The sequence below is a fragment of the Falco naumanni genome (assembly GCF_017639655.2).
Source record: "Falco naumanni isolate bFalNau1 chromosome 20 unlocalized genomic scaffold, bFalNau1.pat SUPER_20_unloc_1, whole genome shotgun sequence".
In the NCBI taxonomy this organism is placed as follows: domain Eukaryota; kingdom Metazoa; phylum Chordata; class Aves; order Falconiformes; family Falconidae; genus Falco; species Falco naumanni.
In genome coordinates, this window is record NW_024427345.1 from 740,492 (window position 1) to 753,987 (window position 13,496).

The 13,496-nt window shown below is 68.8% G+C and overlaps 1 protein-coding gene across 1 annotated transcript; it reads left to right on the forward strand.

Moving 5' to 3' along the window:
• The first annotated feature begins 2,394 nt into the window (after window positions 1-2,394).
• LOC121081890 (anti-Muellerian hormone type-2 receptor-like) lies at window positions 2,395-13,131 on the forward strand. Its single transcript, XM_040581198.1, is given in 15 exon segments — window positions 2,395-2,419; window positions 2,559-2,708; window positions 4,529-4,618; window positions 5,020-5,129; window positions 5,736-5,927; window positions 5,929-5,961; window positions 7,219-7,333; window positions 7,426-7,580; window positions 9,094-9,241; window positions 9,317-9,453; window positions 10,238-10,375; window positions 10,463-10,528; window positions 11,848-11,887; window positions 11,999-12,330; window positions 12,446-13,131. Coding segments are annotated over 15 exon segments (1,782 nt in total). The 3' UTR covers window positions 12,497-13,131.
• The last annotated feature ends 365 nt before the right edge of the window (window positions 13,132-13,496 follow it).

Here is a 13,496-nt window from a genome sequence, read left to right on the forward strand (position 1 = left end):
CATGGGTCCCTGCCGCCCCCTCCCCGGCTGCAGGGAGGTCTCCGGTGAAACCTCTTCTTGTTTTCAAGCAGAAATTTTGGGGTGAGACGAGCACGAAGCGGGTGTGAGCGGCCAGGAGAGCGCCCGGGGGGGGGCTCGGAGGGGGGGGCTGAGCCGAGGAGAGCAGGCTGCGGCGGTGGGAGCGAGGTTCACGGGAGGAGAGGGTGCTGAGCTCCCGGACCTCCCTCCCGCCCCACCCGGGGGTCTGCCCTGGAGTTTTCTAGAAGCGTGTGATTCCCCCGCCTGGGGACAACCAGGAGGCTGCTCCGCCCGGGGGGCTCCAGCGCAGCCGGGACCACCGGGAGGGAGGTGGCAGCGGGGGGGGCCAGGGTTGCTCAGGGGGGCTGGAAGCCCCTTGGAGAGGAGTTCAACCCGCGCCCCCCCCCCCCCCCCCCCCCAGGCGCCCCCCAGACCCCCAGGGGCCCAATTTTCTACCAAACTGCTCGGACGCTTCCCATGGCAGGGTGGGCTCGCCGGAGCCGGGGACTCCCCCCCCCCCCCCCCGAATCCGAACCAGGACCCCCCGGGGCTGATCCATCGCGGCAAACCCCAGCCAAACTGTGAAGCGTGAAGGTGTTTTTACCTTGTGGTTGTTTTTGTTTTTGTTTTTTTTTTTAATAGAAGAAGCTCTGCAGGGAGGGAGGCGGCGAGCCTGGCAATTCCTCCGGCCGATCTTTCCGCGCTCTCTCTCTCTCGATATATATTTTTGCATTTGTATATTTTTATATAGGAAACTTTAAGCATTTGTATTTTAATAATCTGTGAAGCACTATGAGTTCCCCAGCGCGTCGTGTCCGTCTCCTCCCCTCCTCGATACTGGAAGCTACAGAGAATTGGTAGAAAATAGGATATTTTTTTTTTTTTTTAATTTAATTGTTGATAATTTCTTTTGGGTTTGGTTTTGTTGTTTTTTTTTTCCCCTCACCCCCGTTAACGTGGGGGTCCCTGAGACCCCCCCCAAGCCCCCTGCGCTCACCGGCTCTGCTCCGTCCCAGCCCACCCTGTGCCGAGCGGGAGTCAAGTGCCAAACCCCGATCCCGAGACCCCGCCGAGGGGACGGGCTCTGCGTGGGGTTTTGGGGTGTCCCGTGCTGTCTGTGTCCCCCGGTGATTTCCCTGTTGTCCCTGATGGAGCTTAATTTTCCTATGGAAACGCAGCTGGGAGGGAGGGGGAGCCCTTGGCGGGGTCCCCCCGGGGTGGGCTGCGCGCAGAGCCTGGGGTCTTCACCCCCCTCTCTGTTTTGGGGGGTCAGAAGATCAGGGGGTGAGGGGTGGGGGGGAGCAGCTGGACCACCCAATCATCCCCATTTTGGCTCTGCAGCTTCCGGGCCCCTCCCCTGCTCTGTGCACCCCAACCCCCCTCCCCAAATTCCCCCAGCAGCCCCCCAGAACACCTCCAGCCGTTCCCGGGCTGGGGGGGGCACACGAAAACGTGCCTTGACGAGGGGGTGACAGGCTGGGGACAAGCCCCTGCTCCGTCCCCACCTCCCCCAGACTTTTATAGGTGTTGGGGGGGGCAGGGGGGGAGAAACTGGGGGGGCCGGGTCCATCCCCAAGGCTTCCCCCATCTCCCAGCTTTAATCCACCGTTGTCACCCGTTAATCTCGGGGGGCTGGGGCCAGTTGTCTATGCAGCGCGGGGGGGGGGCGGGGGGTCCCGCAGGATCTGGCCCCTCCACACCGGCAATAATTTCTCTCTCCTTGTCAAGACTGTTTGATCTTGTCATGTCTGTGCTATATATGATATTTTTTTTGGGGGGGGGGTGTTATTTTTTTTTTTTTTTAATCTGGTGGCTGATGTAATAGCATTCAAAACGTGTTTTTGGGGGGTTTGTTCAGGTTTGTTCTCCCCCCCCCACCCCCCCCCGAAGTGCTATTTTTTTGTACAAAAAGAGTTAGATTAAAATGTTAGTTTTTTGGGGGCTCCTTTGTAAATGGGGAATGACGATTTCTTTTTTGTAATAAACACGAGTCGCTGGCATTGTCTGGAGATCTGCGGGGGGTCACCTGGGGGAGCCCGGCCCGGGGGGAGGGGGGGGTGCGGTGTCTGTCCCCGGGTGGGGAAACTGAGGCACAGCACCAGGTAGAGCTGGGGCGGAGGGGGGAAACTGAGGCAGGGTGCTCAGTCTGGGGGGGGCGGCAGTGCCTTGGGGGGGTGCTGGGGCTTTGGGTGATGCAGGGTGGGGGGTGGCTGCTACCCAGGGTACCCCATCCTGTTCTCCTCCCTGCTGCGGGGGCAGCACCTTCCTCCTCCTCCTCCTCCTCCCCGGGGGCTGCCTCCGGCCAGGGCCCGCTTTCTTCTTCCCACCGGCCCCCGCACGCATCCTGCCAGCTCCCTCCTGCAGCCGGAGGCACCCATGGGGCTGGCGCCGGGGCCACCAGGTGGGTGCTGGGGACCCCCCACCCTAGGGTGCTGGTGGTGGTTGTTGGGGGGTGGGAGGGGAGGAGAGGAGGATATTTTTGGGGGGCAGGGGGGGCGGCTTGAAGCCATCATCACTGTGTTCTGCCCCCCCCCCCCCAGGCCCCCACAATCTCAGCTGCGTCTCCTACAAGCATCCCAGCGTGCGGGGTGGGTTGGGGGGCCCGGGGGGGGCCAAGGCTGGCACCATCCGCTGCCCCCCCGGCCAGTGCTGCATCGGCATCTGGAACCAGAGCCACGCGCTGGTGCAGGGTGAGACCCCCCCCCCACCCCCCTGGGGATGCATCCCGATATGGGGGGGCCTCGTCCTGTCCTGGGGGGGAGAAGGGGCTTGATCCTGTCCTGGAGCGTTGGTGGGAGAGGGGCTGGGGCCTGATCCTGCCCGGGGGAGGGGTGGGGGACAGAACGGGCCGGGGCAGGGGCCTGATCCTGCCCTGGGAGGGTACTGGGGGGGAGCAGAAGGGGCTGGGGCAGGATAGAGGGGCCTGATCCTGCCCTGGGAGGGTAGTGGGGGGGGGGGCAGAAGGGGCTGGGGCAGGATAGAGGGGCCTGATCCTGCCCTGGGAGGGTAGTTGGGGGGGGGGCAGAAGGGGCTGGGGCAGGATAGAGGGGCCTGATCCTGCCTTGGGAGGGTACTGGGGGGGAGCAGAAGGGGCTGGGGCAGGATAGAGGGGCCTGATCCTGCCCTGGGAGGGTACTGGGGGGGGCAGAAGGGGCTGGGGCAGGATAGAGGGGCCTGATCCTGCCCTGGGAGGGTAGTGGGGGGGGGGCAGAAGGTGCTGGGGCAGGATAGAGGGGCCTGATCCTGCCCTGGGAGGGTACTGGGGGGGGGGCAGAAGGGGCTGGGGCAGGATAGAGGGGCCTGATCCTGCCTTGGGAGGGTACTGGGGGGGAGCAGAAGGTGCTGGGGCAGGATAGAGGGGCCTGATCCTGCCCTGGGAGGGTACTGGGGGGGGCAGAAGGGGCTGGGGCAGGATAGAGGGGCCTGATCCTGCCCTGGGAGGGTAGTGGGGGGGGGCAGAAGGGGCTGGGGCAGGATAGAGGGGCCTGATCCTGCCCTGGGAGGGTAGTGGGGGGGGGCAGAAGGGGCTGGGGCAGGATAGAGGGGCCTGATCCTGCCCTGGGAGGGTAGTGGGGGGGGGCAGAAGGGGCTGGGGCAGGATAGAGGGGCCTGATCCTGCCCTGGGAGGGTAGTGGGGGGGGGCAGAAGGGGCTGGGGCAGGATAGAGGGGCCTGATCCTGCCCTGGGAGGGTACTGGGGGGGGGCAGAAGGGGCTGGGGCAGGATAGAGGGGCCTGATCCTGCCTTGAGGGGCCGTTGGTGGGCGGGGGGAGGTGCTGGGAGGCCAGAGCCTGGGTCCCTTCCCAGCTGCTGCGCTTGACCTTGGCCTTGAGAAGCAGCTACAGAGGCGCTGGGCCGGAGCAGCGCTGCGGGGGGGGCCTGGGGAGGGGGGTCCAGCCTGGCCCCCTGCCCCTTCCCTGGGCTTGGGGGTCCCCTTGCCAGCACCGTGGGGCGCCCCAGTGACGGTTGCGGTGTCCCCAGGCTGCTGGGGGGGTGGGGGGGCCACCTGCCCCTCTCCCACCTGCGCCCCCAGCCCCGCGGGACCCCCCCGGCGGTGCCGTCCTCGTCTGCCTCTGCCACGGCCACCTCTGCAACGGCAACGCCAGCGGGACAGGGACGGGGCTGGGGGGGCCCCAGCATGGCCCAGGTGCTGGGGGGCACTGGGGGGCTGGATATGATCCACCAGGAGGCCGGGGGTGCTGGGGGGCGCTTGGGGAGAGGGGCTGGGGCTGCATGGGGGACTGGGGGGACCCATGGGGACCTTCAGGGGACACCTAGTGGGATGTGGGACCCACGGGGGGGCTGGAGGCCTGGGGGGGGGGGGCGACTTGGGACACATAGGGGACCTGGGGGGGGACTGGGGGACCCATGGGGGGACTGGGGGACCCATGGGGGGGACCTGGGACCTATAGGGGACTGGGGAACCTGTGCGATCCAAAGAAAAGGGGGCCACCCACCCGGGTCCCCACCGGTGTGGGGGGGCCCCGTGTCACTGCAGCCTCTGTCCCCAGTGCCCGGCCCTGTGGGGGCTGTGGGGCCCCTGTGGCTGTGGGGTGCTGGCCCCCTCCTCCTCCTCCTCCTCAGCTGCCTGGCCATCCTCGGTAGGGATGGGGACGTGGGGTGGGACGTGGGGACCCCCAGGCACAGCCCACCCCCTACCCCGTGTCCCCTGGGTGGGGGTGTCTCCAAATGCTGCGTCCCTGGTGTCCCCAGGGTGCAGGTTTCCCAGGGTGGGGGTGTCCCCAAGCATCATGTCACCCCTGGGGCAGGGGGGTCCCTGGTGTCCGGGGGAGCCCTGGGAGGAGGCGCCCGGGGGGGGTTGTCCCCGGTTTCCCCAGGATGCAGGCGTCCCTGGGTGTGGGGGTCCCAGGGTGCCACATCCCCCCTGTCCCCAGGGTGGGGGGGGTCCTGAGAGTCTCTGGTGTCCCGAGGTCCCCCCTGGTTATGGGGGGTCCCTGGGGGGGGGGGCTCTGTCCCTGTGTCCCACATGTCCCTGTGCCAGGGCTGCGATGGGCAAGGACCCACGCAGGGCAGCCGCCCCGGGGGTGCCAGGGGATCGAGGCTGCCCCAGAGCCCCCCAGCCCAGACCTGCCTGCACTGCGCTTCCTGCAGGTAACGGGGCACCTGCGGGACGAGGGGCACCCATGGGGTGGGCACCCACGGGCTGAGGGACACCCATGGGGAATCCCGGGGGGGCCACCCATGGGTGCCTGGGGCTCCCTGGGTGTGGGGTGCCAGGGGACACCTGGGGCTGGGGACACCCATGGGTGCCTGGGGCTCCCTGGGTATGGGGTGCCAGGGGACACCTGGGGCTGGGGACACCCATGGGTGCCTGGGGATCCCTGGGTGAGGGGGTACCTGGGGCTGGGGACACCCATGGGTGCCTGGGGCTCCCTGGGTGTGGGGTGCCAGGGGACACCTGGGGCTGGGGACACCCATGGGTGCCTGGGGATCCCTGGGTGTGGGGTGCCTGGGGACACCCATGGGTGCGGGGGCATCCCTGGGTATGGGGGCATCTGGGGCTGCTCAGGAGTGGGAGGCACCCGTGGGTGCCCAGCACTGAGGGTAGGGGCTTGGGGCTCCGGGGGTCACCCATGGGTGCCCAGAGCTGCTTGTCCCTGGACCTGGGGCCACCCAGCCCCGGATGGGATCCCACCACCCAGCGGGGACACGCTGGGTGTCACGATGGACACCCATGGGTGCTGTGCGCACCGGCAGGTGCTGCAGGCCGGACGCTTCTCAGCGGTGTGGCAGGGCACCCTCCAGCAGCAGCCGGTGGCCATCAAGGCCTTCGTGGCCGGGGCGGCCGGGCGCTTCGCAGCCGAGCGAGCCGTGCACGGGCTGCCCCTGATGGAGCACGACAACGTGGCACGGCTGCTGGGCACGCGGGCGGCCGGGCCTCGTGCCCACGGGGGGGCTCCTTGTCCTCCAGCTGTACCCCGCCGTGAGTGAGGGGGGGGGGGGGGCACGGGGTGCCAGGGGTGCTCATGAGTGGGCATGGGGTGCTGGGGGTGCCCATGGGTGTGCATGGGGGGCTCAGGGTGCCCATGGGTGTGTACAGGGTGCTGGGAGCGTGCATGGGGTGCTGGGGGTGCCCATGGGTGTGCATGGGGGGCTCAGGGTGCCCATGGGTGTGTACAGGGTGCTGGGAGCGTGCACGGGGTGCTGGGGGTGCTGAGGGTGCACGTGGGTGTGCACAGGGTGCTGGGAGCGTGCATGGGGTGCTGGGGGTGCTGAGGGTGCACATGGTAGGCACAGGGCGCTGAGGGGTTGTGCATGGTGTGCTGGGGGTCCTCAGGGTGCACATGGGTGTGCACAGGGTGCTGGGAGGTTCTGCATGGGGGGCTGGGGGTGCTGAGGGTGCACATAGGGTGCTGAGGGTGCACATGGGTGTGCACAGGGTGCTGGGAGCGTGCATGGGGTGCTGGGGGTGCTGAGGGTGCACATGGGTGTGCACAGGGTGCTGGGAGCGTGCATGGGGTGCTGGGGGTGCTGAGGGTGCACATAGGGTGCTGAGGGTGCACATAGGGTGCTGAGGGTGCACATAGGGTGCTGAGGGTGCACATGGTAGGCACAGGGCACTGAGGGGTTGTGCATGGGGTGCTGGGGGTCCTCAGGGTGCACATGGGTGTGCACAGGGTGCTGGGAGGTTCTGCATGGGGGGCTGGGGGTGCACATGGGTGTGCATGGGGGTGCTGGGGTGAGCGTGCATGGGGGGCTGGGGGTGCACATGGGTGTGCATGGGGGTGCTGGGGTGAGCGTGCATGGGGTGCTGGGGTGCACATGGGTGTGCACAGGGTGCTAGGGGTGCGCATGGTGTTCCGGGGGTCCTCAGGGTGCACATGGGTTGCTCAGGGAGCACACGAGTGTGCGCAGGGTGCTGGGAAGTTGTGCATGGGGGGGCTGGGGGTGCTCAGGGCGCACGCTGGGTGCTCAGGGTGCATACGAGTGTGCACAGGGGGTGCAGGGGGTGCAGGGGGTGCTGGGGGTGCTCTGGGGGTGCGTGGGTGCTCGGGGTGCCTGTGGCTGCAGCGGGGGTGCTCTGGGGTGCACAGGGTGGGGGTGCTCACACAGGCCGTGCCACGGCCACGCACCCACCGGAACACGGGGTGCCCCCGCAAGCAGCGGGGGGCAGCTGGGTGCATGGATGAGGGGGGCGGCTGCCCTGTGTCCCCACGCGTGTCCCCACGCGTGTCCCCAGGGCTCCCTGCGACACTTCCTGGGGCAGCACGTGGGGACGTGGGCCGGCAGCGTGCGCCTGGCGCTCTCCCTCGCCCGCGGCCTCGCCTTCTTGCACCAGGAGCTGTGGCGCGATGGTGAGTGCAGCCGCTCCTGCACCCGCCCGGCCTCTGCAGGGGTGTCCCCCTCTGGTGACCCCCCACAAATTCCACCACCCCACCCCCCCCAGGCCTGTACAAGCCCAGTGTGGTGCACCGGGACCTGAGCAGCCAGAACGTGCTGGTGCGGGAGGACGGGACTTGTGCCATCGGTGACTTCGGGCTGGCTCTGGCGCTGCCACCGCGCGCCCAGGCTGGCGCCCGCCATGCCGTGCCCATCCGCAAGGTGACGGGGACGGGGACACGGGTGGGGCGGGGATGGGACCCCCTCACACTGCTGGTGCGTGTGCAAGCGCAGCCCTGGTGCAAGCCAAGCCCTCGTGCGTGTGTGAGGACAGGCGCAGTGCTGGGGGGGCTGGCAAGCACACGCACGGCCCTGGTGCAAGCTGGGTCCTGGTGCACCTGCAAGTACAGCCACGGTGCAAGGCTCATCCTGGTGCCTATGCACGCACGGCCCTGGTGCAAGCTGGGTCCTGGTGCACCTGCAAGTACAGCCACGGTGCAAGGCTCACCCTGGTGCCTATGCACGCACGGCCCTGGTGCAAGCTGGGTCCTGGTGCACCTGCAAGTACAGCCACGGTGCAAGGCTCACCCTGGTGCCTATGCACGCACGGCCCTGGTGCAAGCTGGGTCCTGGTGCACCTGCAAGTACAGCCACGGTGCAAGGCTCACCCTGGTGCCTATGCACGCACGGCCCTGGTGCAAGCTGGGACCTGGTGCACCTGCAAGTACAGCCACGGTGCAAGGCTCACCCTGGTGCCTATGCACGCACGGCCCTGGTGCAAGCTGGGTCCTGGTGCACCTGCAAGTACAGCCACGGTGCAAGGCTCATCCTGGTGCCTATGCACGCACGGCCCTGGTGCAAGCTGGGTCCTGGTGCACCTGCAAGTACAGCCACGGTGCAAGGCTCACCCTGGTGCCTATGCACGCACGGCCCTGGTGCAAGCTGGGTCCTGGTGCACCTGCAAGTACAGCCACGGTGCAAGGCTCACCCTGGTGCCTATGCACGCACGGCCCTGGTGCAAGCTGGGACCTGGTGCACCTGCAAGTACAGCCACGGTGCAAGGCTCATCCTGGTGCCTATGCACGCACGGCCCTGGTGCAAGCTGGGTCCTGGTGCACCTGCAAGTACAGCCACGGTGCAAGGCTCACCCTGGTGCCTATGCACGCACGGCCCTGGTGCAAGCTGGGTCCTGGTGCACCTGCAAGTACAGCCACGGTGCAAGGCTCACCCTGGTGCCTATGCACGCACGGCCCTGGTGCAAGCTGGGTCCTGGTGCACCTGCAAGTACAGCCACGGTGCAAGGCTCATCCTGGTGCCTATGCACGCACGGCCCTGGTGCAAGCTGGGTCCTGGTGCACCTGCAAGTACAGCCACGGTGCAAGGCTCACCCTGGTGCCTATGCACGCACGGCCCTGGTGCAAGCCTTACCCTTGTGCATGTGCACACAGCTGCGGTGCCGGCTGGGACCTGGTGCACGTGCAAGCACCACCCTAGTGCAAGCCTTACCCTGGTGCCCACGCATGCACGGGCCTGGTGCGAGCCTCACCTGGGTGCAGGCCTTACCCTGGTGCATGTGCAAGCACAGTCCTGGTGCAAGGCTTACCCTGGTACATGGGGCCTTGGTGTAGGCTGGGACCTGGTGCTCATGCAAGCACGACTCTCGTGCAAGCCTTACCCTGGTGCCTGTGCATGCACGGGCCTGGTGCGAGCCTTACCCCGGTGCCTGTGCGTGCAGGCGGGCACCCAGCGGTACCTGGCACCCGAGATCCTGGATGAGAGCCTGGACCTGCGGGCGTGGGGCCGGGCGCTGCGGCAAGCGGACGTCTACGCGCTGGCACTGCTCCTCTGGGAGATCCTCTCACGCTGCCAGGCCCTCAGCCCTGGTGAGCACCCATGGGTGCCCCCCTGCTCCCTTGGACCCTCCCCCCATGCCCACTGACCCCCACCCGGTCCCGCAGGAGCACCCGTGCCGGCATTCCGGCTGGCGTACGAGGCGGAGCTGGGTGCCAGCCCCACGGGTGCCCAGCTCCGGCGCTTGGCCGTGGAGGAGCGGCGGCGGCCACTCATCCCCCCCGCCTGGCACTGTGCCCCCCAGGTCAGCCCAGACGGGCACCCACGGGGGGGTGGGTGTCCTGCCCCGGGGAGGTCCCTGCCTGGATGCCCAGGGGTGTTTGGGGGGGTCTGGGGGGGTCCCAGCCCTGGTGAGGTCCCTGCCTGGATGCCCAGGGGTGTTTGGGGGGGTCTGGGGGGGTCCCAGCCCTGGTGAGGTCCCTGCCTGGGTACCCAGGGCTGTTTGGGGGTGCCCAGGGGTGTCTGGGGAGAGTCTCTACCCTTGGGGGGTCCCTTCCTGGGTGCCCAGGGATGCTGCGGGTGCCCATGGGCAGTGGTGACGTGGGGTGTCCGTGCCCAGAGGGTCCCGGGGTGCCTTCAGGTGCCCATGCCTGGGGGGGCGTCCCTGCCTGGGTACCCAGGGGTGTTTAGGGGTGCCCAGGGGTGTCTGGGGAGGGTCCCTACCCTGGGGGGGTCCCTGCTTGGGTACCCAGGGGTGTTTGGGGGTGCCCAGGGGTGTCTGGGGAGGGTCCCTACCCTGAGGGGGTCCCTGCCTGGGTACCCAAGGGTGTTGGGAGTTGTGGCTGGGGGTGTCCAGGGTGCCCTGGGGTTCCCCTGTCTGGGGGGGGACAGGACAGCCCAGAGGGTCCCAGGGGTGCCTGGGGGTGCCCTTGCCTTGGGGGGGTCCCTGCCCAGGTCCCCAGGGGCGCCGAGGGTGCCCCTGCTCGGGGTGGGGAGGGGTGGTCTGTTTGGGGGTTCCATGCCCGGCGTGAGGGTCCCTTCCCGGGGCTCCCCACGTGGGGGCTCCGCGCTGAGCGGGGGTCCCGCAGCCCGGGGGGGCGCTGCCGGAGCTGCTGGAGGACTGCTGGGACCCCGACCCCGAGGCGCGGCTCTCGGCCGAGCGGGCGCTGCAGCGGCTCCAGCGCTTGGCAGCCGCCCCCGCGCCGCCCCCCGGCGCCCCCCGGCAGGTGCGTGCGGGGGGAAACTGAGGCACAGGGGGGCGGGCGCTCCCGCCCGGCAGGGCCCCCGCCCCGCCCCCGCCCCGCCCCCGGGAGGAGCCACTCGGCGCCCCGCCCCCCCGGTACCCTCGGGCGGGGCCGCGGCCGGAGCGCAGGCGGCAGGTGGGAGCGGAGCCCCCCGGGACCCCCAACTCCTCCCCGGGACCCCCAACTCCCCCCCGGCACTCCCAGACCCCCCTGCTCAGCCTGTGCACCCCCAGATCCAGCCTGCACCCCCCTGGCACCGCCCCGCACCCCCAACTCCCCCCGGCATCCCCCCCCGCGCCCCCAACTCCCCCCCCGGCACCCCCCAGACCCCCCTGCTCCGCCTGTGCACCCCCAGATCCAGCCTGCACCCCCCTGGCACCGCCCCCGCTCCCCCAACTCCCCCCGGCATCCCCCCCCCGCGCCCCCAACTCCCCCCCCGGCACCCCCAGACCCCCCTGCTCCGCCTGTGCACCCCCCAGATCCAGCCTGCACCCCCCCTGGCACCGCCCCGCACCCCGAAATCCCCCCCCGGCACCCCCCCAGCACTCCCAAATTCCCCCCCGGCACCCCCAGACCCCCCTGCTCCGCCTGTGCACCCCCAGATCCAGCCTGCACCCCCCTGGCACCGCCCCGCACCCCCAACTCCCCCCCGGCATCCCCCCCCCGCGCCCCCAACTCCCCCCCCGGCACCCCCAGACCCCCCTGCTCCGCCTGTGCACCCCCAGATCCACCCTGCACCCCCCTGTCACCCCTCCGCACCCCGAAATCCCCCCCGGCACCCCCCCAGCACCCCCACATTCCCCCCGGCACCCCCAACACCCCCCAGATTCTCCTACTCCGCCTGTGCACCCCCAGATCCAGCCTGCACCCCCCCCGGCACCCCTCCGCACCCCGATATCCCCCCCGGCACCCCCAACACCCCCCAGATTCTCCTACTCCGCCTGTGCACCCCCAGATCCAGCCTGCACCCCCCCGCACCCCGATATCCCCCCCGGCATCCCCAACACCCCCCAGATTCTCCTACTCCGCCTGTGCACCCCCAGATCTAGCCTGCACCGTCCTGGCACCCCCTGAGCCCCCAAATCCCCCTGGCACCCCCCAGATTCCCCCTGCACCCCTCTGTCCCCTTCTGCACCGCCAGGTCCCCCTTGTGACCCCCCAAATCCCCCCTTGAGCCCCTGTGCACCCCCTGTCCCTTCTGCACCCCCAGCCCCCCCCCCCCCCCCCCCCCCGCAGCCCCTGTGCATCCCCCATTCCCCCCCGCACCCCCAAATCCCCTGAGCCACCGACCCTGCAGGCCCTGACCCCCAGCGACCCCTGAGCCCCCCAGACACCCCCCGCACCCTGCAATATCCCTCTGCCCCCCTCTGCTCCCCTGATCCAGCCGGGGGGGGGTCCCCAGGGACCCCTCCTGGGGTGTTTGGGGGCCCCCACTCACCCCTGTGCCCCCCCAGGTCCTGGAGCTGCCAGCTGCCATGTGGGACCCTGGTGCAGGTAAGGGGGGGGAGGGACCCTCAAAGTGGTGGGGGGGCTGCCCTGACCCCCTCGGGGCAGCGAGGGGCTCTTGGATCCCCCCCTCAATTTTCTTTTTTCTCCTCCCCACAGGGCAGCCGCCCCCCCTGAACCCCGTGTACCCCCCAAACCCCACGTGCCCCCCTCAGCCCCACCCTGCCAACCCTGTGTACCCCCCCCCGGTGGTACCCCCAAATCCTCTGGGGGGGCCCGGGCACCCCCCGTACCCTTCGGGGCCCACCCCGTGCCCCCCGGGGACTCCCCTGGCCCCTTCGGGGCCCCCCCTGTGCCCCATGGGACCCCCAGGGTGCCCTCCCCTGCAGCCCCCCCACCCCGGGGTGCCCCCCCCATACCCCCCCGGGCTGGACAAGAAGGCAGCAAAGAAGATGAAGAAGAGGATGAAGAAGGCTCAGAAAAGGCACAAGGTGAGGAGGGGGACATGGGACAGACATGGGACACAGGACATGGGGGACATGGGGGACACGGGGGGGTGCCCCCCAGCCCACCCCGGGTGCTCATGGCTGTCCTGTCCCCCCACAGCGCTCTTCATCGTCGTCGTCGTCCTCCTCCTCCTCCAGCAGCTCCGACTGAGGCCACCAGCACCACCCAGCACCCACCTCCTGCTGTGGCCACCCGTGACCACCTGCGTCTTCCTGTGACCCACCCGTGTCCTTCCATGCCCATGCGTGTCCTCCTGGGTGCTGTGACCATCTGTGGCCAGACGTGACCACCCAGGACCCTCTGTGTCCTCCTGTGGCCAACCACGTGCCCATGACCACCCAGGATCAGCCATGACCACCTGTGACCTCCCTTGTCCATCCATGACTGCCTGTGACCAACTAGGACCACGCATGACCATCTGTGTCCACCCATGACCACCCGTGTCCACCTGGGACCTCCCATGTCCATCCATGACCACATGTGACCAGCCATGACTACGTGTGACCATCTGGAACCACCCATGTCCACCTGGAACCTCCTGTGTCCATCCATGACCATGTGTGACCACCTGGGACCACCTGTAACCACCTGTGTCCCCCTGGGACCTCCCATGTCCACCCGTGTCCACCTGTGACCATCCATGACACACATGACCAACCATGATCACGTGTGACCACCCATGTCCATCTGTGCCGCCCTGTGTCCCCCACCCGTGGGTGCCCCCCCGCCCCGTGCTGAGGGTGCTGGGTGCCCCTGCTGCCCCCCAATAAAGCCCTGGGACATCCCACTGTGTCAGCATCTCCTTCGTACCACTGGGGGCTGGGGGGTCATGAGCACCCATCAGCCCCTGGGGGGGGAAACTGCCCCCCAAACTGCCCCCCCATGGCCCCTCGTGTCACTATTGCCCCCTGATTCCCTCCTATTAACCCCCCACCCTACATTACCCCTTCCTCCCTCTTTTCCCCCCTTATTACCCCTTACCCCCCTCCAGCCCCCAATCCTTATTGCCCCCCTCCCCTTTTGCCCCCCATTCCCTTCTATTGCCCCCCGTTTCCCCCATTGCCCCCCATTACACCCCTTCCCCTTCTTCCCCCTCGCTCCTTATCGCCCCCGGTCGTCCCCCCCGCCATTGCCCCCCATTCCCCCATGG